The 27,022-nt window shown below is 46.4% G+C and overlaps 1 protein-coding gene across 1 annotated transcript in view; it reads left to right on the forward strand.

Annotated features, from left to right (window-relative positions):
• LOC119448983 (uncharacterized) overlaps positions 1-27,022 on the forward strand; it is a 91,576-nt gene that overhangs the window by 13,145 nt on the left and 51,409 nt on the right. The window contains exons 2-4 of the mRNA XM_037712187.2: positions 2,369-2,518; positions 4,143-4,469; positions 10,929-11,252. Of these exons, the coding sequence (XP_037568115.2) occupies positions 2,369-2,518; positions 4,143-4,469; positions 10,929-11,252 (801 nt within the window). The remainder of the gene's footprint in view (positions 1-2,368; positions 2,519-4,142; positions 4,470-10,928; positions 11,253-27,022) is intronic.

Below are 27,022 nucleotides of genomic sequence, written 5' to 3' on the forward strand. Positions count from 1 at the left end.
ATCAAATTGGAATAAACAAATTTTTTTGTCGTAAAAGTATGAGCGGTTTAACGGTAGGAATGAAGACAGACTTGAAAGGACGGACGTTCACTTACAACTAATGCTTATTGGAATTTTTTTCCACGAAAGCAGTGAGCTGTGTAAAGAAATAGACTTTCTGAACTGTTAAATTACTGTCTTTAGACATATCTGACATCAAAAGTTCTTACCATTAGTTCTGTTGGCCCTGTATGATTACACCCTATGATGTGTTTGACTGCACATGCACGAATCACTGCTATCGTGGAAAAAATCCAAGAAGCATCAATTATAAGTGAGCGTCTGTACTGTCAAGTCTTTCTTCTCCCCTGCCATTAAACCACTCTTACATTTGCGATAAAATACACTATAACTAGCGATGAAGTTTAAAGGGTCTTGAAAAACATGACCAGGGAAAAAGCTACCGGAGAAGATGGAATAACAGTCGATTTTATAAAAGATGGAGGAGATGTATTGCTTGAATAGCTTGCGGCCCTTTATACGCAATGCCTTACGACTTCAAGTGTACCAGAAAGCTTGAAGAACGCCAATGTTATACTTATCCATAAGAAGGGATACGTTAACGTATTGAAGAATTATAGACCCATTAGCTTGCTTTCAGTATTGTATAAAATATTCAACACGATAATTTCGAATAGAATCTGGGCAACCCTTGACTTCAGCCAACCAAGAGAACAGGCTGGTTTCAGGATGGAATATTCTACGATGGATCATTTCCATGTCATCAACCAGATAATAGAGAAATCTGTGGAGTACAATCAACCTTTCTATATGGCTTTCACAAATTATGAAAAAAGCATTTCATTCAGTATAGATACCAGCAGTCATAAAGGCACTGCTGGTATCTATATCTGCTGGCAAAATCAGAGTACAGGAGGCATACGTGAATATCTTGGCAAATATCTACAAGGATTGCACAGCAACTTGGTTGTCCACAAGAAAAGTAGAAAGGTACCTACCAAGAAAGGGGTCAGGCAAGGAGACACAATCTCTCCAATGCTATTCACTGCATGCTTAGAAGAAGTATTGAAGCTCCTAGACAGGGAAGGCTTAGTATTGAGGATCAACGGCGAATATCTCAACAACCTTCGATTTGCATATGACATTGTCCCATTCAGCAACATTGGGGACGAATTGCAGCTAATGATTAAGAACCTTAGCCGAGAAAGTGTAAGAGTGGGGTTGAAGATTAACATGCAGAAAACAAAGATAATGCTAAAAAGCCTGGCAAGTGAACAAGGTTTCAGGATCGCCAGTCAGCCTCTAGGGTCTTTAAAGGAGTACGTTTATCTACGTCAATTATTCACCGGGGGCCCTGATCATGAGAAAGAAATTTACAGAAGAATAAAATTGGGGTGGAGCGCATACGGCAGGCATTGCCAAATCCTGATTAGGGAGCTTACCACTGTCGTTGAAAAGAAAAGTGTACAATCATTGCATTCGACCGGTGCTATTATATGGGGCAGAAACTTTGAGGTTAACAAAGAAGCTCGATAACAAGGTAACTACCGCACAAAGAGTGATGTAACGAAAAATGTTATGCCTAACGTTAAGAGACAGGAAGAGAGCGGTGTGGATCAGAGAAAAAACGGGGATAGCCGATATTCTAGTTGACATTAGCGGAATAAGGGAGCTGGGCAGGCCATGGAATGCGTACGATGGATAACCGGTGGACCATTAGAGTTACAGAATGAATACCAAGAGAAGCGAAACGCAGTCGAGGACGGCAGAAAACTAGGTAGAGTGATGAAGTTAGGAAATTTGCAGGGCGCAAGCTGGAATCAGCCAGCGCAAGACAGGAGTAATTGGAGATCACAGGTAGGGGCCTTCATCCTGTAGTGGACATAAATATAGGCTGATGATGATGATGACACCAACTGGCCCAGCATACTACTATCATAATTTATTTGATTAGATCTCCCAAAGTTTGAATGTAAGAAACACTGTAGTAGCAGACTGCAGAATAACCAGGTATGCTTCAAAGTGCACATTCTTCTTCTAAGCGCATGAGCGTTTTTTCTATTTTTTCTTTCATTTTGTCAAGCATTGAAGTGCGTCGGTATTTGCCAGGATTGAAATCTGTCAGCTGTTTAGCAGCAGAACGCCCCAGCCACTTCGCAATAGCGGCCGGTCAAATCAGGAGCCATGAGTCGAAGTTCATTATGGCAGTCCTTTTACATACTCGTATAGTGCTTTGTTTATGCTCTCAGCCTGAACCCTTCTGAGTCACGTTCTACCTTGGCTTGGGCGTATATGTAAACGCGAAAAGAAGGGGAAGGGGAAGTAATGGAGGTGATAATCACCCTCGGGTTTTTCCTTCTTCATATAGGTTCTGGCCACGAGGAGAAGGATTTCCAATGCCCACACACGGGTGTTCCTGTTCCTAGCACATCAGTTTGCGACGGGCTTTTGGACTGCATTCTTCCGTCTGGTGCTAGCAGTGTTGATGACCTGTCAGACGAAAGCACGGAAATTTGTGGTGAGCTTTCAGAGTTGCACCACGATCCAGGTGCACTCATTGTATGGTCGGTGGGCAGAATTTCGAGTAGTCGTAAAAATTTTGCGTCGTTTTTAAAATGACTTCAGTTCGTATAATTCGTCGCAATGCTACCCCGCCCTCCTTTCTCTCCTCCTAAAAAGAAAATTGTTTTGCTACTGACACCGCATGCACAGTGTTCTAATATCCTGACCACTATAAGATAATTGCTTAACTAAAAGTTAGTGGCGATTTAGCAGTAAATGGGATCGAAATGCGTTAGCATTACGTCATACCTCGTTGAGGTCCCGGATTAATTATTTAAACCGCGTTCATCACTGAATGTACCCGTATTTGTATTCATAGGCTGCCTGCGCTTTTATAATTTTTTACTTGAGTGAATTTTGTGCACGTTGGTATTGATAACGCCGTACGTTATTTTTTCTTCTTTTTTTATACTTCACCCTTAGGAGAGAGAAAGCGTATAAAATGAGCTCTGGGTGCTTGCAATCACCCTCTTGATGAAGGCTAGATCCCGGACCAAATGTGGTAATTAAATGTGTGTTCTTGCTTTTGTACGTGCGCCCACACTTCTTTCAATATATATATATATATATATATATATATATATATATATATATATATATATATATAATGTGACGCAGCAGTTATCACGACGTTTATAGCGCGTCGGAGATGCGGCGAAACGACCACGCCCAAAGCACAGCTCACACACGAGAGAGGGCCCCATGTGAACCCCACGTGATGATGATCATGTACAGATGACAAAGAATAGCATATTAATGCCCACAATACATATACCACGTAACCGGCATCTCCCACTTTACACACATACATTTTTAGCCACTCCTATATTGCGAACGCATTCATATCACTTTTACCGTTTCCAAACATCAATAATCACGAAGAGTAAAAACACTACTTTATGGAACATACTGCTGAATCAGAAAGTTTAGGCAGACGTGTTGTTAATATTTATGAAATTCTTGCAAGCATGATTCTAACATTTGCCCTTAAATTGTGTTTCTCGCCTCAGTGAGCATCGTAAGCAGAGTGTGAGCACAGCAGTTCAAGTTCTCATTGAGAACAAAACATGCGAATGAAGAACATTCGAGGAAATTATCCCATTCATGAGAAGGGGGATACACGCTGTACACGTTCCCATCAGTGGTGGATCTGCTGGGACGGTCTTTTCATGATCATGATTTGATGTCCGACCATGATTGTGTGCGCAAACTTTTCTTTTGTGAACACATATACCTGCATTTTCAATGCGTCATCCTTTTATCAGTTCCTGATGCTTTTCCCCTGGGAACACAAAGCTCTCGAAACTTCTCACTGCTTCTGAATGGAGCTAACTTTTGAAGGAGTCGCCATGTTGCGCATAATGACGTCCAAATAAAAAAGTTCGCTGCCATCTGTCCATCAAATTGGATGTAGAGTTCAAATTCGTCAAATATTTGTTTAAGTAAATGCAATAAACCTGCGATCAGCTTTTTTAACAGTCTCAAATGGTACAATACGTAGACGGTGAGCAGTCGTTCGTCGAGCTCAAGCAAGCTTTACTCTGCAATGCAATGTAAATAACTGCATGCTTTTCTTTCAGCTCCTACACCATTCTTGGATAACGAGATTCTGCTACAGAGCCGTGACGTCACAAGCACGTCGGCACAGCTCTCCTGGTCGAAGGCCACAACACGCGTTTCCAACCATTCACTGAAACTGGCCGGCTACTTCGTAACAGGGAAGTCAGAACCTCACGCATTCCACAACACTATATCAGGACGTCTGCACTCGTACCAGGCCCAGTGGTTGAAGCCATGGACGCATTACGCTTTAATTCTTAGGCCATTCTACACAGAAAGTGGCAAGCCCCAAGCTTCGTACAAGATTGGCAGAGCAGCTTCCGTAAACGTCCTTACATTATCTTCTGGTGAGTGTGTCGATGGAACGACAATATGTGAACCATGGAACCTCATGGAGGTTCGCAACTGATACATAATTTCCCTCCTAACATAAAGTTAAGCAAAAATGAAGGAATGGTTATCCGCGATATTCGAGGCGTCATTCTTGCTAAACATTAGGCAGATATAATACACATCTTGGAATATATGTGGTTAATAAAATGCTACAAAATTGCTAATTTCATTCCTGCGGCTTTTGTGTAAAGGAGCGCGCGCATGTGCTCTCGCGCACCCATGGTACGCAATGTGACACATGCGGTCATCATCTCAAAGAGCTAATTGGCGTTGGCACGAATATAAGTATGCGCGTTTTTTTTTGGCTTAATGCTTAGAGCATCGAGCTGCTTTGCTGGGGGACCGAGCTTTGATCCAACCATCAGGCAAGAAATTCTTTCTGTTTTAAGTGTGAGCTATTCGGCCCGACAGCACCCAGTAGCTACGGTCAGGAAAGGCCGGGAGGTTTCGTAAAAAAGAACTTCGCTTTAAAACAAAGCTTCGTAAAGGAGTAAATTTACATAAACCTAAGACATGAATGACGCCGTGACGGTGAGGATGCGTTACCGTGCAGCTTCCTGTAGTAAATGTTTAATTTGAAAATTGTAACCAGTCAATGCTAAAGAAAGACTGGATTATGTTGCGATTCAAGAAAAAAGGCAGCTTGTCCAAATTTCAATAGAACTGCTTCTAGGCCTAGTTGGTATTTGGAGAGACATATTGGCCCGAAATCAGACACCACGCACAAAAAAAAACACGCTGACAACCTTCGTGTCGTCGTCAACGTGTCTTCTTTTTTTGTGTGTATCTTATTCACGGCACATACGTATTTTTAAATTTATTGAACTTTACAACATCAAAACACACTAACGAATGCTTTTTTCCCACCTCTTTGTCGATGCTGTTTTGGGGAGCGTGGTGACGTTTCATTGCGGCCTTCTCACGTTGCACTATACTCTGATTAGCTAATTTATATCGGCGATTTGAATTCTGGAAGAAATATGCGTCTCCTTCGTTGACAGTTATTCTCTGCAATTAGGTCTCATACATAGCACAAAAGCACAAAACATACACAAGTAACAAGTACAAGTACACAGACAGGGAATGGTAACTAGTGCGTCCGGTTCAAGCCAGTGTCCTGGATGTAGTCTGAGAGCACCTTTGTTGCGCGCGAAGCACTGGCAGCACTGCTCGATGTTCAAGAATAGAACGTATGTCAAAGGAGGTGCCACGTACACTCGGCGACAAAATATTGCGGGGCACGCGAGTGCGTGGCGAAACGGTCCTCCTCGCCTACTGGCGCCGCACCCCTGGTGTCGAGACCGACGCTTGCGCGCATGCGCGTCCCTCCGTTACTGCAAGCGTGCATGTTTCTGCGTTTCTTCCTTGCGCGCCGGCGATATCCGAGTGCAGCCGCGAGGGGCCCCTCATGCGATTGGCGCTGTGACCAGGGGGGTGAATCTTCCTATACCTCCATAGCAGACGCTCAGTCGACGCTAGCGCCAAGGTGCACTCCAGTTAGGCCCTAGCGGATGGATGACGGTACTACGGTGGCGAAAAAAAGAAAAAAGAAAGAAAAGCGGCCCGATTTTTTTACCCTGCCCCTTTCGCTATAGACCTTTTTTTTCTTCCTTTTTGAATGATAATTTTGTTCCGCTCTTTTCCCTTTTCCCTCTTGACTTTCCTATTCCTCCTCGCAAGCCTCGCCGCGCCCTCCCCTCATGCCACACGCAATCTCTTTTTTTTTATTTCTTTAGCTGTCCGCGGCGCGCTTTGTTTTTGTCGCGGGCGTTATCAGACGCACCACCAGACCGAAGCGCGTGCTCCGCCCTCCTCTCCTGTCCAGCCGTGCCATTCGTGCATTCGTGCTGCGTGCTTGCGCGCAGTGGATTCTTTTTGCGTTTTCAGGCACGCAATCCCGTTCATTATTACGATCAAGCAAGCATGTGCCCAAATTATATTAAAAATAATTGCACTTACAACACAACAGTTCTTTGGATTCACTGTTTTGTGTTCGTTTGCGAAAACCAGAATTGGAGCAGACAGTGCAACACACTATAGAATGCAACAAAACGCGGATGGTGTTCCATGTTCGCACATGTAAAAAAAAGTTGCAGTGGCTTAGCTCGGCTATGCCAGGATATACGTTGCGTTAGCAAAGGTTCAGGTGATTATTCTTAGCTTTCCTGGTTGTCTCCTACGCTCAACCGCTAATTGCCAGGCAACTACTTTGGGATCCGATGAGTCAAGCTTCTCCGTTCTTCTGCGCTGTTGAGCAGCATTTGCGCTCTTCTTCTCCATGGCTATACCACACTGGCAAACGCCAGTCAGAAGCGCAGCGGCTCCAGCGCAGTGTCAGACGGCGACTGCACAGCGAGCGCGCGCCGGCACCAGTGCGTCTACCACGGCTACGACGTCACTCCTCTGGAATGCACAGACCGGCGGCGGTGAGTCGCGCGGGGCGGCGGCGGAGTGCGCGAGAGGTGCCGGCTGCGGTGGCTCCGGTGCGCAAGCCGTGTGACATCACTGATCCTTGCGCATGCGCAGCACGGCTCTTGATGTGCCGCGCGAAACGGGCTTGGCTAGGCCAGTGTAGCTCTCGCTACAAAAACATTTATTCTAATTGATCTAATGGCCAATGCGCAGAATAGCTTCTCACGGCCTGCTTCTCGCTCTGTCCATAAAATCCACCTCCGTGAAGGGCACCGAGCATATTCTGCGGTTGTTGACCTTGTCTCTGGGCAAACCCATTAGGTCCATCCCTCCAGCGTAGGTTAAAAACGCTTCCATCCTGAAGAACAGTGAAGATCATAAATTATAACATCGCAGTTGGAACATACAAAACAAAACTCGTTTCGCATCGCGGCAGAGTACCAGTTGTGATATGCTTACCTTAATTCTCAGAAACGCATTTTTAAACGATTGCGACCAATTAGATAGAAATAAGTGCAAAGCGCACACCTACACACGTGTTCCTTGCGATACGCACAGGTGGTACTATATTTATCAGGAGCTTTTTGTTCGCTGCTTGTTGGCACAACGATTTACAGCATCGTTGTGATGTTTTCAAATCAGCCAACTGCTGCCTCACCACCGGACAGCCATGTACGACTGCGCACCATTACTATCACAAATAAAAACTGGGAAGTAAATATCACGGTGCTCACCTGTTGTCTTTAGGGATGCGGTAGAATTTCACGTCGCATAGCTCACTTCGTCTTGATGTGTTCGTACACCACTGAACCACACACGAACAGCGACAGCTGCGAGACATGGCGGAATAAAAAGCCGGCAAACGTGCAACGGTGGGTTACCACAGGGACCACACTGCTAGCACGGAAAGCGAAAAATTGACCGTATAATGCCAGAAAAAAAGTTCTGCCGTTTTGGCCGTTATCAGCACAGCCGCCGACGAGCGCTGGCCGCGCCGCCGATAGTTGAAGCGAGAGAGAAACGACAAAGTTGAGAGAGGGTTGAGAAGAAAAAAAAGAAAAGCGATTTTGGTTCCGCATCCATCTCATGGATGGCGCTGCAATTCGCGTGGACAAAAAAACCAGCGGAGTTTCCGGGGCCTGCTGTGACGGCTTCGACAGGCAAAAGTAAATGAAGCGTGAGCTGGCGCGCGCCACACCGGTCGCTTTTTGTCGAGTCACGAGCGCGAATGCATATCGCCGGTCGCGAACGCAACAAGTCTTTTTTTTCTGCACTGCGCCTTTTCGTGGCCAATGATCGTTCCTTATTTCTTTTCACGAACGAGACGTTCTCCAACCGAAGAGCGAGGCAGAAAAGACGCTCTATTGAAAGAGCCAGGAAAGATAAAAGGAACTTTTATTTCCGTTATGACAACGAAGTTTTGCCCGTCGAAGCTGCCACAGCGCCAATCGCAAGAGGGGCCCCTCGCGGCTGCACTCGGATATCGCCGGCGCGCAAGGAAGAAGCGCAGAAATATACACGCTTGCAGTAACGGAGGAACGCGCATGCGCGCAAGCGTCGGTCTCGAGACCCGGGGTGCGGCGCCAGTAGGCGAGGAGGACCGTTTCGCCACGCGCTCGCGTGCCCCGCAATATTTTGTCGTCGAGTGTACATAAATTTAAGACAGGTTTGGGAATAGCGCTTGATGCCTGAAATCGTGCGCAGGCGCACAAAAAATTATATATAAGCCTTCGCACATTGCACGCATTTCACAGAGGCGTTATCACCAATGGCAGCTTTGGCTGCTTCACATGTCGTGCGCCTGGCAGAAACAAATCAATCGAAAGTCAGCGCTTTCGCTCTCTTCAGAGTTTGGTCTTCGTGCAGCTGGTTCTGAGACAAGAGTACTTGCCTAAGTACGCGATTGTCTCCAGGGAGTACGCTCGTACGCTAGGCTACCCGCCGGAAGAGTGCCGGTCATCAATGGGGACAAAAGAACGATAACCACAGTGGTGTCTGCGTATATATGCACCATCTCGGCCACAGGAACCAATGCCGTTGCTCTACGTTTCCTGCCGTCAGGGTATAACAGCTTGTAAGAATTCATGCAGGAATTCGCCCGGCAAGGCGCTCGTGTTCATTCAGGCTTGACACGCCTCAGCACGAAGCCCGCAGGAGCCCTTAACTGCCGGTCGAGCCCAATAATTACAACAACTTGAGAAGACCGAGTTAGCTAGTGTGCAACAATATAATTTCAGGTTTCAAACGACTAAGCACTAGGCAGGAACGTTCTTACTAATAGCTTAACGCGAGGTTTGTGCAGATATTTTACACATGCCTCCTACGTCTGCTGCGGATGCGTCTCAGCAGGGCTGTCTGTGATGGAGTAGAAGCGGCTCCCAGGGACCTTTTCAGCTGTATTTGTATTGCAGCACAATCTCTAAAGTAATAATAAACAGATTATAAAAGTATTTGAATAATCAGTAAACCAGCGATAATTACTCACTTACGTCTACGGCTGCTAATAATGCGGTGTAAAAACAAGAGATTTATTTTCTTTCTCATTCACCATGCTCCGCTGAAGCAGTTGATGTGAAGGAAGACGGCATCAGCCATGGCTTTGAAAACTTTAGGTGGCTTAAAGCGTATAATCATAACGCAAGATTACCAGGACAACAATATAGTTCACATGATGATCAATACACCGCCGACTGATCAGTTATTGAAAAACAGCCGCACTCTGTTGCACAAATACCACTAAACATTGGCTATCACATTTTCCATTACCTCTTTACAATCGTCCATTGAAAAACACTTCATCATGAATTGGCGGTTATCTAGGTTTGCTTTCAAGTGTTAGCATGCTAAAAAACGGCGCTTGCAGTTAGGATTTTTCGGAAATGGCATTCATAGCCAAAGGCTAATCTGTAATGGTTTCCTTTCACGCTGTAATTCTGGGAAGCAGGCCGACGCGTTTACATCTGAAGTACACTCGCACATCGTAAAAAAAATACGATGCCCCGCGTAATCATCGCTTTCCGACAGAAACGCTTCGCTTCCATTTAGACCCACTTTTGCCACCATTACAAGCCTGTCTAGTGAAACACCAGAATCATAACTGTGCCTTCAACCGTTTGCATAAAACCAAGGCTCTTAAGGACGGGAAGCACCCTTTCTTAGCTTCGTTCTACCCAGAATACAAGGGTTCAACGTTCGTGCTATTCGCGTTTTATAACAGGTGCTAGAGTACTTGCGAAAGGAGAAGGAGCTTAGTGTTTCACATGCATGTTTACGCAGATGAATCAAAATGAGCTTCATTAATTATCTATTTACTATGTGCGGTTTCATTGACGCATTAAGAAGCGTACGTACAAGACCCTCAGACCAAACCTACCAAGTCAGGCAATACACATATATGGTGCATATATGCGTGCTAATTTGTTTGTCTTTGCTTGTTAATCGACGTTAGACTTCGCGGAACATGTAGCAATTATTTGCCTCACAGCACGTTACATTTCACCCGCCCTCAGCGCCACTGTTGCATTGGTACAGGGTTCTTGCTATAAAAGTGCGGCTTTACGTCTTTACTGAGCCGAAACGGTACAATGAAAGCAAAATGAACGAGCATCACCCCACAGGTTCACGCCTTCATTTCTACTGAACTGACATAATATTCTAAAATCAGAACGCAAAGGGAAAAAAACTCATAGGTGGCTACTGGTGTCACATCCACATGCTACATTACTGAACACCATTATCAAGAAACCCTTCATGCGTTTAATGCCATCCAACCGTCCAAGGCGACCATCCCGTAATCATACCATTTGCTATCATGATTGTCGGGACCAAGGAAATAGTGTTTTTATGTATGCGAAGTTTTCCGTGTACGACCACTGTTGTTCGCTTTATATCGTGCTTAGATGTAGAGCACTACACACTTAACATTGCCAAAGGTGTGAGCGATCGGCATTCATAGACGGGGGCTATAAGCAAGCCTCTTAATTTTCCGCGCCTGTGTGCAGAACCGGAGGCGCCCGGCTTGGTGTCCGTGCTTTCGGCCCAGCAGCGCAACGTTGTGCTCAACATCGTCGGCCCACCGACGTGGAACAGCGACCCGGTTGGCTTCCACGTGCGTTGGGAGGCAATCAGCGATCGCCGCGGACCAAACGGAGAGCTTAGTGTGCCGCTTCCGGCTGACTGGTCACCCGTGGAGAACACGCTGAACGTCACCATACCACTACCAGGTGGTCATGACTACCGTATCTTCGTGAGCGCCCGTGGCGCTGACAGTTCCAGTGGTGATCGCTCGGGCCCCGCAATAGACGTCGACGTCAGTGTTCCTCTCGGTGAGTCACAGGAACGCAACGGTGCGAAAACATTAAATGTTCACGTGTAGCGCAAACAGCCATTTGCAAGCGTTTTCTGTCTTAAGTGCTAGGGACGCAGTGATGTGATTCATAGCTTTCGAGATCAGGAAACGAACTGGGGTCTAGGAGACCTCAATCGTGAAACTTTTTTAGAGATGTCAGCAACAGCGCAGCATCGCAAGGTAGACTCACACATTACAGCCATGGGCATGAAAAGAACATACAACCTCTATTTACAGCGATAGTTTTTGAGCTCATTCCCCAGGTTATTGCGATTTCCGCCGGTGTACGCCACCGTCTATCGATCGAATGCCAAATATTTTCCGAGCAAATTACAAAGAACGATAAATTATCATTGTGCAGGAAGGATTGCAACTTACGACCAGCAGATTGGCAGCCACGGTATTTCATGCAACGAGTGCAACATCGTATGGGAGCGCTGCACAGGCAAAAGGGAATGCATTCAGATGAACCGCCTTAGAATGACCCAAAAAGCACGAGTCGAAGCTACAGAAGTGGAGAATACTTGCACCAGAGAGCGGGATCGCGCCAGCAGAGCCATGATTGGCTAACACCCGCTCAATATATGTGTACAGGGTGAATCTGGCGTCCCTGCCTTCTTCGTGTTCTAGCACATCAAAAAAGCTCCCAGTTGAGAATGCGGTCCTCAATTAAGCTCTCCTCTTCTACGATACGTATATGTAATGAAGATGATTGAGTGCGCCTGCTTCGTTTTCATGATCTTCTAATTCTAACGCTCGGCTTCTTCTCATGATTACTGGATGGCGCAGACGTCCTCTTGCTTTCTTCAAGGTCAGTGTGACGCCTATCAATCAGGTAGCCCAAATATAAATTTGAGAAAAAGCGAACGAATCCAGCGGTAAGACGGTAAAGGGTTCTTTTCGTAGAGACCAGTGGCTAAGTCTGAATAGGTTAGAGGAGGAAGAAAAGGCAGTTCACCACTGGAAGGCTCAACCTCCACAAATGAATACAACTCACACTTCTTTTACTTCTCGAAAAGAGATTGTTCACCGCAGCTGCGAATGTTCACTCCAACAAACACTGCACGAAACAGTCTAAGGCCTTCTGCGCATTATATTTCGCCAGCTATCAAGTCACTGCTCCACGCTACGGACGAATATGCAATTTTTTTAGGTTTACCTTTCTATGCGTCAGTGGAAAAAGACGTTTCATCCATTCACAATCCATTTCGTTGTCTTAATACAAGACAGCTACTTTAGTCAGCGTGCACGCAAAGTCGCGCAATCAGACAGCGATCTATAGAAAGCGCCGTAACTGTGCCGACACTTTTTGCGGCCTCAGACTGAACCCCAATACTTAGCTCGCTTCTTCCCCCAAATGCGCCCGACTGGATGATTCTCCTTGCGAGCAATATGCCCCCTGAATACGCGCCTAGACAACCGGTGAAGTCGCGATTCCCTCCGTACAACCACGCTGCGAGATGAACCTTGTTTGAATGTTACTCTAAAAGAAATCGGGTCATCATCCCGCACAATATTCCAGAAAGGAATGTCCCTTGAAACAATGTTTCGACAAGAGGATTTCTCTTCGTCACGGCTCTGAGAAGTCCGCTTGTCGAAACGTTGCTTTCAGCGACAATTTCTCGTTCGACCAATGTTGTCCCCTTCGAGGCTCCATATTCCTGTTAACTTCTAACTTGTTTCTATCATCATGCCAAATAATACCTGTAAACTCTGGACAATTAATTCGGTTCAGTGTTATCATTACACCACACGCCACCTTTACTACACTTCTAAGACTCAGAAATTCGAAACTCCCGCGACGACGCCGACCACGTCATGTACTGCCATTGTGTTCTACCAAAGAATCAACGCAATCGGCGAGCCGCCAAGAACTGTCAGAGCAGTGGCGAGATCGAAAGAGCGAACGCACGCTCGCACTTTGCCTCAAACTACGTATTTACTCGACTTAAGCATACGTGCCTCTTTCCTGGGCTGAGAGATTTCCATCTACACTTTCGCTAAATGATGACTGTGCTATGCTTGCGGAACTAATATTCGGGAAATGTGACAGAGTACTTCAGTGGTTTGACGTTTGAAAGTAGACACCCAAAGCTACTGTATAAGTTTCCCCTCACTTTGTAATTGCTGTTTGCCATTTGCCAACAGCCTTCGCTAATAATGTGGCCAGTATTACGATTGGCTGTCTGTTGCTCTTACGGGCACATTCAAGGTAACAGTTATCTTTTCAATATCGGCCCTGTTCTGCTCAAAATTTTACGTTATACTTAAGCGCCCATAGTTAAATCTTTGAGGCCCAAACAGTAATAGATCCGCATGCGTGATATGTGCGTAAGGCGCATAAGAGCTCTTTTATATGTGCCCCTTCCAACTCGTGGCCTGGGGTGCTATGCAGGATGCGGCGAGTTTGGCGAAACTCGGCATCCTCACGAGCTCTGGCGACACTCCAAGATGTAAGAACAAATGGTAACAAGACAAAATTTGTCCGTCGGCACGCCTCCAGTTTCAGTGGTTTATCTAGATTCACTCTGGGTGGCTATCAAGCCTTGGGCGTTGCCATATGGGCGGTCGACAAACTGGGGCTCACGCGATCATACGGTCGGTGCATGGTCGTGCCTTCTTTCACTTGTGTGTCGTTCCACCGAGTGCATTACACGCACAAGCAAGTTATAATATAAATGCATCTAGTACAATAATATTAGTCACAATAACGGGGGTTATAAGCATTTTAATGTTTACAAGATGTACATTGAATGTGTATTAGACTAATTTGCCGTTTAATACGTTTCCCGTTATATCACGATGGGACGCTCGCCCTCCTCTTTCTTCCTCTGGATTGTATTGGCACGGCTCGCTACGTGCTTGCGCTAGCATTTCCGAGCAGATATTGGTGTGCGCTTGGTTTTCTCACTGGGGTTACAACAGATCGCTCGTTGCTTTTTCTCTTTCCTCTGAATTGGATTGGTGCGGCTCGCTACGTGCTTGCGCTTCCATTTCCGAGCACAGATTGATGTGCGCCTGGTTTTCACACTGGGCTTTCAACAGATCGCTCGTTGCTCGCGCTAAAGTAAGGCTGCGAGACGACGTGAGCGTCGGCTGACACCTAAGTGGTTTGCCGCGCGCTTACCATGTTAGCAGTCAGGAATGCCAGAAAGCCCTCATACAAGGTTCAGAAAACTAAACTTTATCTTATTTTACGTTGCGATGCGCCTTCATACTGGCAAGCGCCGAGCGATGGCTTCTAACAACCGCAGGAAAGACTATTTATGCTGGGGAGCCCGAGCGATCCGTGGTTTCTAACAAACGCAAGAAAGGGTCTTTGCAGCGCACGTGGCCGTTCAGTGCCACCACATCCATCCCAGGTGGGAATCCAGCATCGGTGCAGTTACCCTGTACCCATCGCTGACGCGCTTCACTTTTTGACAATAACTTTCTATTTTTTTGCGTGTGAACGTCCGTGATGGGGTCCACAATGTTCACGCTGTGGTTGACTATCTCCCAATGCAGATTGAGGCATAGCCCCGTTAGCATCCACTAAATTTTGGATATATTTGTATGCGGCCAATTCGTCACTATGAAATAATGGTCCCCGGTTGAACATTGGCTGCAATAATGGCACCTAGCGTCGCCGCCTTTCGTCGGTCGACCTTGAAAGTAGCTGCACCCTCTGGTCGCGCAGAACATGCCGAAGATCCATGGTCAACCATCTTTAACACCGTCGTAATTTTGGCGGCTCGGCGGAAAGCTGTCGCCCGACATTAGGCGGCCTAGATTGTACTTTTGCTCGCCGCGAAGACGGCACTCGTCAATTTGTGCTATCTACCCAGGGCCACCGAGTGTAGGTGGCATCAGCAGCTCGTCCCTCGCGAACTTACGGGGGTAGTTCTTTCAGTCGGTGATGGCGTGCTCCGATAAAGGAAACAAGTCGCCGGTCATCTCCTTCAACAGTCACATGTCTACACTTTGGCTCATGAAGTAAGTACGTGAGCCAAATCATTTGCCGCCTGGAGAGGTGGTCGTTCTGACGGCCGAGGCGTCCGTGTTGCCGAAGTAACTTCCTTCGCCTCTCTGCCGGTGCAGTGCAGCGGTACCGTGTAACTGCGAAAACTGATTTCGGCAGCTGTTGCACCGGAAGGCAGCCCTGCGTCCATTCTCAGCCTTCCAATATAATGTGACCACTTCGCCTGCGCAGGTTGGTTGGTCCGGGTTGAACCCCTGGTGCCCCAGTACTCCGATGATGACGCCGGACCGGGCCTGGGGCTGGGGCGCCGTGGACGAGCAGCGCTTGAAACAACAGAGAGCCGAAGCGATCGCATGATCTTTCCCTCCGCAGCCTAGTCACACAACTGTGTGCTCAGAAAACATAATTTGCCCGCCATGCTGTCTCCGCAGACGACGGCCTTCGCCTAACTCTTCACAGAGCCAGCGCACTGACGCTTTGGAAAGGCAAAAATGACGCGAAACTCTACGTCCGTCATCTAGGTGAACGGGTCCAGATGGTCATATTGACGCTTGCTGCCGCTGGATGCGATAACACAGGCTGCTGCTGCCGCCACCATGTTCACGAGTTCAACTCGAGGGGGGTTTCGCGATGTACGAGTTTCTCACGAGTTTGCTTGTCAATCAAAACCATAGGTCACGTCCCGCGCGAGGCATGTAACTCTTGTGCGCGCCCACCACGGTTGGGCCACGCCCAAATTATTTTTCGGCAACAGTGACGTGGTGCGGAACTGAGAGGCATTAACAATCTTGACCGGCGAAATAAAGCACGCACAACGCACTGTCATCGGTGATGTTTTCTGAACCGGTGATGTACTGAGCACCACTATATAAAAAAAAGCGTCGACTTTCGCTGGCTTATGCATATATCTTCTTGGGCTGTGACGGCCCCAAAACACGGTTCATTGCCTGCATTGTGGCGATGTAGCGCACAGCAAATAATTATCGGCACGCCACTGTAGCTGCTTGCAAGGCGTCGATGCGCCGCGGTGGACGACGATCCTGAGCAGTGCGTAGTGTTTTCCAACGACAACGTATCGCAGCTGTCACTTGAGATGGCTGCTCTGTCATCAGTGATGTATCGGAGCCGCAGTGTCGCAAACACGGTGAGCGGTCAGCGAAAACACACCCAGTGCGATGGCATTTCTTCATCGCAAGCACGGCACACTAAACAACTGCAACACCTTCCTGCGTTCGAAGTCTAATATCCTAACTGCAAACAAGAGCCCTCACCCGCCAAAATGCGATTGCTGTGCTGTCGTTACGATATCCATCTGCGATCGCTTGTTAGCTCAGCAGCAGAGGCAACCGGAAAGCACATTGGAGTGAACAACAATCTCAAATTCTGCGTACATGCGCACGGAGGCACCTTTACTTGGAAAGCGATGACAAGCAATGAATTGTGTCGCTGGATAGCCCGCTCTTCTTCGCAATGCATCGCGGAGACTTCGCGCATACAGATAAACTGGTGCATTTTCACTGTGCTCCGTCACTACGGACCCTACCATACCGCACAGCAATTTCACAGCGACAGCCGTTGCCCCCGTCTCTATGGCTAGAGTGTCGTTTCAGTTGGTAAAGCGGCGGCCTTAATAGCCGCCTCAGTGAAAGCACCTGCGGTGAACAGCCACGCCGCAGCGCTGCGTTGCCATTACCTAAATAGACAGGGAATGAACAGATCATTGCCATGACTGACTTTATGCGTCATCATCACATCGATTTTATCGAGAAAAGCACTGCAGCGCCCCTAGCGACTGCTCACCGTATGAACTCCCTCGTGTGTGCGACCCTCTAGAATGTATCCGCTTGGAAGCTTTCGCCTCACTGTCGCCACTCGCGGCAAAAAAGTGGAAAATTTAATACTTCAGTCGATGTCCGTTTGTCATCACGAATTTATAGCATTCAAAACGATAAACCGATACTTTAAGAAATAAAATGTTTGTTATTTTATTTGTTATATTTCAATGTATTCGATTGAGGGAAAGTGTAGGTACAAGAATGCACCGCATGTGCCCTGTTCGCATTCGACGGAGGATAGAAAGATAATGCTCGAAAGAGGAGGCACGCCCTTGACGCGCCCGAGAGAGGCGTGGCAAGCGGCTCACGGCAAGTGTGCAGATAGACAGCGGGACAGTGACGGTATTGCTAAATTGCGATAATACGTTGATAACAATAGGCGGCGCTGGCGCGTTTTGTTGCGCAGTCCTGTGTGCTTGAAGCGCGGAAGCACTGTGCTGCGCAGGGTGCGCTCATGTTGTCATACGTGGCTTTATCTCGACATTTCTTTTTGGCTGCTGGTATTGCACGTTCCTTGCTATCTCCGTTCACTGAATGCCATCGAGAAAACTCGGATAAAACTCGTGCGAACGAGAAACTCGGCACATCCTGCATAGCACCCCTGTTCATGAGTTTGTTTTTCTTGTCCTGGCTTTTTGCTGGACTGCGACGGTTCATATCAACACTCAAAAGTGATTCACTAAACGGGATAAATGAAATGTTTACAAAAGAAATGGTGCGAGCCCTACTGGGCTGGCGCTCTTGTCTTAAAATTCCTAAAGCGCTCAGAGTTCCACTTCAGACAGCCACTGAGATCCAAATCTTGCTGTTTTTGAACTTCTAGATGAACTTCACGCTCATTCAAGCAAAATGGTGTGTTGGCCGCATATCTGGATTACAATGAATACTAGCCATACGTGAACGCCATAAACAGTGTAGGACAATATAATAAGGTCAAATGGCAATCCGCATTCGTACATTACAGTTCCGACTTGGCGAAAATTATTTCCAGGTAATCCTCTGTAACGCATCCCTAAAAGGCAGCTCCCTCCCCCAAGCAGTATGGAAATACATAAGTTAGTGTTTGCGATTTCTTGCGGGTAAAAAATTTGATTCTTAAGTTAAGAAAGAAATTATCCATGTTGAACGTACATGTTGGCATCTGTGAATTGAAGTTTTCAAGGAGCCGTTACTTCTACGGCACAAAACTAAATGCGATGTGCGCAATTGTCTTTTTTTCATCTCATGGAATCTCTTTCTCAATTTCATGGAATGTTTATGCAGTTGTGACCGTATCGTTGTACAACCGTCGTACAACCGTCGTTGTACAACCGTCGGGTCCTCTGCATGCAAGACAGAGAATACCCACGTCCTCGAAAATTTACAGGAGGCCCTGCATTTGGTACTGTTCTACAGCGATCGTGCTTCTCGCATGCTTGCCCTCTGAACTTATCCTTCCTTCAAAACTAAAATACGCAGCCAGAGTTAGGGACATGAATTCTCTATTCAACGCTGGCATAAAACAAAAAATATGCTGATCCCACGCACTGTGGGAATTGATGTAAACGAAGCTTTCTGTGCTGTTTGTGTTCGTTGACGGTATTAGGCAGTGATATTGATGGCATACGACAGTCGTGATGTAATGTTAAATGTTACCTTGCCTTCACGACTTGTGTTTGCCTACGTTGTACACAGAACACAGAGCGACGTGTCATTCATTCACTCATTGCCTTTCTGAATAGAGCTCAAATGCACAATGCTTTCTGACGGCGCATTTTCTATCTCCCGTGTCATGTTAACTTGACTGCCACGAGCGCAGAGGGGTAAGGTTAATCATACACTTCCTGATTGCGTCGGTACGGGTTCTTGTTATAACCATTTCCTGCCTCTTCTCTCTCTACTCCCTCTCTAGCATCCCCCTACCTCCTCCCTGGACTGTCGTTGCTGTTGCGCGTGAGCACGGAGGCAAGTTTGGCAGCTCCTGCAACGCTTTTGCGAGGGGACATGCGTAGTTCTGGCATCTAGAGGTCATTGTGGTCAAAGGGCATTGTGGCCCCCCTCTACCGAAACGTCGCTGACGTCGCCTATCTGTCTCCCGCACCCCTGTCGTGAGCTCTCAGCCAACCCCGACGCGGCGTGCAAGGCTTAGCTGCAGCAGGCGAGGATTGACTAACGGGCTCGTGAAGCACGTGGAAAGTAGCGTTTCTTTTAATTGTGATAGCAATGGCATATACACTCCAGACGAATTTCTACCGACGTCGTCGCCGCCAGCATTGCCGCGACGTTCCGTGTAGATTCAAAGTGCGATAAGATTGCGGCTGCGCGTCGTATGTTGAAGGTGCAATAGTAAAGTGTGTGAGGAGCCGAGAAGGATGGCGGTTTGGTCTCCCGCGCGCAAGGCAGAGAGCGGGGAGATGCGCGCGTGCTAGGAGGGGGGCGGGAAAGGGGGACAGGTTAGCGCACTTCTCTTATTCTCCGGTCGCGGCTGCGCATGGTGTGGCTGAGCGGGGCCGCGAGCGCCCTACCTTGTCGGTATTCTGCGGTAGGTGCAACGGCTACAACCCGAGATAGTTGGCAGCTTTGTATGCGCTCCGTTCTTGCGGCTAGTTCACGTTAAAGCAAGAGGCAGCCCGAAGGGCAATGGACCCTTCCAGAAATGCGCGCGCACCGTCAGCGGTGGCTGCACGGCAGTGTGGGAAGTCGGACAGCCGGCCGCTGCGGCCCCTGGAGACTCCCGTATACTCGCCTTGCCTGCACCGTGCGTGTAATGTGCGAGCCGCGCGTGGCCCGGCACTGTCTTCTCTCACAATCCCTCGCGCCTAAAGACAACCGGAGAAAGTGCTTGCGGCCGCTGCTGAGGGTTTTCCTTCTTCAACGTGCACAACCACTCGGCTTATGAGCCGATGTGGCTATAGCGGATCGAGTTTAGACTTTCAAGGCACTGCGAAGGAGTGCGAACAGAGCTCCGACGGCGGAAGTAGAGTGGCCTAAAATAACCGGAATTAACAGCTACGCTTGCCCACCGCATGGCCATAGGTAGAAGACGTGAGTTAGGCTAGCATGCGCATGCAGTGGTACCCCAATTCTAAAAAGCGCACGTAGCGTCTATCCATAAAGCACAGCATTCTGCTAGTAGGCCCCGGTTAGACTGTAGAAATGGTTGGCATGTAAATACGTCAGACTGTAAAAACGGTTAGACTCTAAAGACGTTAGACTGTATTACGAACTGTGCACCCAGGACCGTGAAGGTTGCGTGGGCCTGGTGGTCTGGAGCTTGACCAGCATGTAGGGGCCCAGGCAGAGACCCGAGATGATCGACTTAACGAGCAATAAACACGTTTAAACCTTCCTCGCCTTGTTCCTTACGCGCCGTCAGGAACAAGGCGAGAATGTGCGCCCAAAGGCTAACGTCTTTATGCTGTTGCGGCCTCCTATATATAGGCGTTTTTTCAACTTTTTTTTTCGGAGGTTGCGGGCGGCTTGGAGTACTTGAAAGTCGCGGCTTTCGCGGTAGCTTTGGCGACGCGACACAAATTGTTCACTGCACAGGCCAGTCGGAAAAACTGTAAGAATGGTGCATTTCAGCACTGTGCTTGACGTGCCGCACTTCGATGGGCGCTCGTAGGCGCGCGGACTATACGTCAGACTACAAACAAGCCTTTACTCCCATTTCGCTCCTCTTCGGCTATAAAGGCTGTTTCACATGGCGCGATTTTCACTCCGAGACACAGCGATTTTGGTCGCCCCGCGACTGCCGCGACCGGGTTCCGCCAGGCCGCGCAGACTCTTTAAGTTTCAGCGATTGCCACAGAGGGCGAAAAATCAACCGCCGCGTGTTACAGCATGAAGCGCGCAAGTAGCGTTAATTTGGTCGCGTACTTTAATTTTTTGTTTTCTGCTTGGGGCGCTAAACGCGGCTAAATATTTGATCTATAAATGTACATATAGTAACCAACAAACCTAAATAACATGTCCTCTTTTAAAACATAAGCAGAACATTGTGTTTATTCGGCTCCTGATAATAAAGTCCGCGCTTTATTACTTGAATAAAGGTTTTGAAACCTCACTGGCGTGCGGTAAGCAGCTGCCCCCTGGTATCGATTGCAATCCGTGCTGTTTATCAATTCAATTTGTACTGCGGTAATAGTTGCGAACGGGGTACCCCGGTCGTATAATTTGGGCAGCAACACGCAGGTTCGTTTTAATTAGATAACAATAATATCTCAGCCAGTTTAGGAGTCCAACATTCGATAGCCGCCACCAAACGAACGTGTTTAAAGATGGTGAATTTTATCACCTGCGGCGTTTCACTGGCATAACGGCTTCGTGCACGGCAACCGCGGTTAGTGATCTGCCGCGTCTGGCCGATTAAGGACTTGTTGCTTGAAAAAACATTTGCTAACTAGCGCGCAAATTCATCGCTGGAAGCGAGAACAGTCTGCTTGGAGACTACTGACGAAAGCGGATTAACCTCGTAGCCTCTGGGCGTGTGCACCGGTGAGTAAAAAAGCAGTGCTTCGCAGTTTCAACTTTGAATTTATTTGCGTTCGAGGTGGACAAAACTCATTCCAGTACGGGGGTGGTTGCTTGGGCTAGTTGGTAATTCATGGTAAAAAACGACGTACAGCGCCAAAGGACAAGGACTGATAGAGACGACAAACACTGCCCTGACTTCCAACAATATTTTATTGCCATTGCCACATGATGTGTATATATACAGGAGGGAGCATGTGCGGAAAAAAGAAAGGCGGTCACAAAAAAGGGTTCTCTAACAGCAAGTCATTGGTACTTAGTATATGGTAACGTGAAAAAAATTCATTACTAACACAATCTGTTTAGATAAAGGACTTCACTAGGCGTCAGCTCGATAGAGGGGGCTCTCATATATTACTAACACTATCTGTTCAGATAGTAGACTTCACTAGCTTTCACCGCGATAGAGGGGGCACTGACACACACACTACCCAGTTTCCTAATGAAAGCGGCTTCTATTATCTCTCGTGTGAGCTGTGAGTTTTGTCTCCCTAAAACCTCCGTATCTTCAAAGAGGGGCTCGCAGCCTACGCAGTCGCAATCTCGGCAATGGATGCCCAAGTGGCCTTGAAGAGTGTTATGCACGTTGTTGTGGTGCTCCCTTAGGGGTTCATTTAGGCACCTGCCGGTCTGTCCATTTAATTTACTGCGGCAAAAAATCCCCTGTTTTGCGGCAGTAAATATATTGGACAGACGGGCAGGTGCTTAAATGATCGTCTCTATCAGTCCTTGTCCTTTCGCGTTGTACGTCGTTTTTTTTACCATGATTCCTGGGGTCATTTCTTAAAAGTGGAAAATATAATAATTTTAAAGTTATTGCTCTTCAAAAGCAGTTCAAATGAGGCTCTTGTTATTTTCCCAGGTTGCTAAAATTCCTAACATGGAATGCAGCATAAATAATAAGCAGTTTTGGCTGTTTCTGCATAAATGATACACCGCGATAAGTTGACTGCACATTAGCGGCAAATGTACTTCCTGTGATGCAGTTATAGATTAATTGCATTTGAGGCATAATACAATGACTGTTTATTACTAGTATCTGACATAAACAACTGTCATCTATTCGAGGCTTCACTAAGCACAGCCCACGCAAGGACACCATTAAAAGAAACGCACACTCAAAACAGTGCTATGAGTGTATGTGCTTTTCTGTCGTGGAGCGTTTTGTGCACTGTTATTAGTGATACATGAGTCACAAACTCACCGTAACTTCCACCACAGAAATTGAGGCCTTTTTTTCTTTCGACTCTAGCCTTCAAGACGCTGCTGCTATTTGTTACCTCATTTGGACTCTCTTGTGTCTGGACGTACAAGTCAACATTGAATGCGTTACCACAGGAAGTAACATCGAAGGCCAGATTCCTCAGAGGGTATGTTTGTGAACACTTGAACTAGAAGCGTGATTTGTTAATTTATTGAACTAACTTTTAATTCACCAGTTTTTGCTTGTATGTTTATCATGGCTTCATCATTTCTCTTTGCAGGAAGACGGACAAAAGAGAGATTATTGGTCTGAAAGCTGCCCATGCCAAGCCATAAGAAGCTCAACGGTCACCATAATGACATCATGTCCTCTTGAACTACGTGCCTCACCATGAAATGTTTGCAAGTTTACCAGATAGATGGGTGTGACCCCTCTCAGGAAACCAGCTGTCTACAGTTTTATATCGTACCGAGCGGGAATGATAAAATTTTACATACAAGCTTACTTGCTTTTAAGGGCGTTTTATGACAATTGGAGAAGTAACATGTTGAGTCCAAACTTGGTTCTTTTCTAGTCATTGTAGCTACTGATGACCAGAACACAAACAATGTAGCCAGCTCCTTGCTAATGCGCAAACTCTGTTATCTGCTCTTTGCAAATCGGGTTGGCGGGAATTACCACCATGTATAACATACTACCTCAAAACGATAATTTGTTACATGAAAATGCAAAGAATTTCAAAGCGATCAAAATCGCTCAATTTAATTTTATGGAAATTATACGTCATGTTGACTGAAACACTGGCAGTCACTCTTCATCTTACTATTTTTTAAAGTACCCTGAGGGCCTAACTAAAGAAAAAATGAAACATCCACCCAAATGTATCAATTGATACAATGGAAACCCATACGGGGTCCTCGAAAGAAAGCCTCGCAGTTGAAGAAAACAATTCGTCCTCGTCTGGGACTCAAACCCGAGTCCACCGCCTTTCCGGGGCCGCCGCTCTACCATCTGAGCTAACCAGGCGGCTAGCAGGTGGCAGGGCGAAGTCGAATTTGTCAACAACTCGAAGCAAAGGCAAGCGTTGAAAGTAACAGTTCAGCGGAAACCCGCTCGGTGGATAGAAGTAAATAAACGGAAAATGAGACATCCACCCAAATGTAGCAATTCTTACAAAGGAAATCCATATGGGTTCCTCGAAAGAAAGCCTCGCAGTTGAAGAAAAATTCATCCTGGTTTTTGTCCATATGGCTAAATTAGTCAATATGGCAACAAATGGGGGAGTGGTTACAAAGCCTCGAGTAAAGCAACAAACGAACAAGTGCAGTGAGTTCTGGTTATGTAATGATCCTCCCGATTATATAATGTTCACTAATGTTTTGAAAAAAAGTTTGTTATCAGTGATGGCTACGATAGCTGAAGGAAGGTTGCTCAATTCCTGAGATGTACGGGGGATGAAAGATTGAAAGACTTCTTGTAACATGAATCAATTCCTACCTTACTGCTATGATGACGCGCTTTGAAATGTACTGAGGCCGCCGTGTGAAGTTGTCGTGAAGTGTGGTGTGATGGAACCTTTTATGAAATAGCGAAATACGGGGACATTGCGGTGGTTGGCTAGTGGAACAAGTGCTAGGTTAGTTTTCATTGAGGTTATACTCGCGGCACGGCTATATTAGAAAGAATGAAACGAGTAGTTATCTTGTGCTAGTTCAAGTGCAGTAATAAGATTAACGCGACTGGGATCCCATATTGCAGATGCATATACAAGTTTCAAGCGTATTAGAGTGTTGTAAAGCTGAAGTTTTAAAGTAGAGGGTGGTTTGGAAAAGTTGCGCCGTAAGCACCTCAGCATGTAATTAGCATTGTTAATGACGTACTCTATAATAATATTTCCAATTTAGGCTATTTGTAATGTGCACACCAAAATATTTATATGAGATTACAAAATCTAAGGTAACGTTGTTATGATTCGAATTAGATCTGCCTACGCGCATTATTTTACATTTGTTGACTCCAAAGGCTCATGTACAGTTTGCATGAAATCAATAACTAGGCTAGCCCTGCAGTGTAAGAGGTAGCTAGAAAAGGCAAGTTCACACAACCAGCCTTCTCCGTACTTCTCAAACATGACAAATCACTCAAAACAATTTTTCTTCCTCTTCAAGCGGCAGATGACAAACCTGAGCAGTGTGTTCCCAAAATTTTTCAAATACACTCGGAGTAACTTTGGGTTAACATTCAGCGAATGAGCAGTGGATGAGCAAGGCAAGCCTCAGCGTGCGAACTTGTCTTCGTCATGGCCATCACAAATATGTTCGCTTGTTGAAACGTTGGCTCCATGCTGAGGCTTCCCTTGCGCACTTCTGTTACTCAATTGAAGTGTTCATCTCCTTGCAACATCTTTGCCTTGTTTGAATAGACAAACCGATATGTTTTTCAACATGTACCATAAATTGCAAGTTCCAAGGATCCGTGAGTATTAATTGGGCTTACTTATATGTTTATTCACACAATAGTTGCAGAAGTCCTTGTAAGCACTGTTGTCTCCATAAAATTCCTTGCTTTCCTACGAGTACACCATTTGTGCCAACACATATACTGTCGCACCTGAACACTAATTGTGCTGCAGAAATATCAAGCGTATACAATATGTGACGTAAAATTTACCATGACGTTTTTTTTTCTTACACTTCGTGCCTCTCGCCAATGTGTTACGAAAGCAATGGGACATTGCAGCTCGAGCTTATCTTGCTGACAGCACATCTTTTCCCAGCATTTTCTAGGTTTCTTTTTTAATCTAACTGAAATCGTCAAACTCGGACAATATAAAGTAGTATTGGCACATTATCAGGCACGTGAAGCAGCACGGTACGCAATACAAGTACGAGGGTAACGAGCATAATATCGTTGCCTTGAAGCTTCGTTCTCCCTGCATCAGCGGCACGCTGAACCGCTCACTTTTAGCTTTCGATTCCATTATATAGATGGCTATCTGTGTTTCTGTATGTTGTAAACTCAGTGACTGACTGCACTAAGTCCACCTGACCAGTACGAAAATTGTGGGCAATCTACTGCTTCATTCACCATTTACAATAAACATGTAAGCTTATTTGTTTGAAGTGTTTTTTTTTTTCAGTTTAAGCCTCTCGGTTACCTGGTGACATAACAAAGATATCTGTAGTCATGTTAGAGTACCGCACACAGGTATAACGCCCCGAAAGCGGTAACAAAACGCACAAAATCAGCGAGCGAGCAGCGCAACGAGCCCCAGCCGCCGCTACCCTAGCGGCCACATTGCTCCCTACGTAGTAATGATGATATTAGTTGTGATTTTTTTCAGCGCCATCTCGGTCGCATACTTTAGTTCAAGACGCCACCGCTACTCTTATTTCCGTTGCACTGTTGAAGGTACGGTTTTCCTTTCTCTAAGCTTATGTAGGTGTTCTGTGGTTCCTCCAAGTTGGTCGCGCCGTCCCGGAGTCACAGTGATCGGTGCGATTTTGGGCGGGCGGAGAGCTAGCGCCGTCGAAGTAAGGCATTTGTGCTAACGTCTGTTTTACGACATGTTGTGTCGGTGTCTCCGCAGTTGAGCATTAAGCAGTCATAAATGTAGAGCGCTATTAATGGCCACAAAGAATACAACATACTCTATTTTTAAATCAGTAGCAGCATTATAACGTATTGCCAGCTTTAGTGTTGTTTTATTCTAACAATAGATGGAGTGAATAGATTGAAAGCAGGGTTCAATCTTGGGTGTGGCTCTGACGAAAATCGCACCGTCGCCGACGCATGTGAAAGCTGGCAGGGAAAATAGCTCAGCGACATGCGCGGCATCAATTATTTTTTTTCGCTCGAGTTGCTGCATTTGAAACAGCCTTTAGAGTTCCGTTGTGCTTCCGTCATTGCCCATCTGTGTTGAATAGAACACGACTAAAGTGTGACCGATTTTCCTCTCATCTTAATGCGATCATCTAAAAGTTCATTGCTACTTATTGTATAACTTACTCCAGCGATTGCTCACGCACAAATCTACGTTGATCTTAGGCCTAGTTAATGCCACCAAGAGCAAATTACAAAACACATTACGCTTGGTGGATGGGTAGTCTCTGCTGCTAGCTCAGCCTGTGTAGACTAACGTTCCCGGCTGCCAATAGAAAGCAGCACCTCAAAACCAGATTAAACGTTACAAAAATGTGTAGAAAAGCATTATATAGTTTTGATATATATGAAAG

The sequence above is a fragment of the Dermacentor silvarum genome, chromosome 1, assembly GCF_013339745.2.
Source record: "Dermacentor silvarum isolate Dsil-2018 chromosome 1, BIME_Dsil_1.4, whole genome shotgun sequence".
Classification (NCBI taxonomy): Eukaryota; Metazoa; Arthropoda; class Arachnida; order Ixodida; family Ixodidae; genus Dermacentor; species Dermacentor silvarum.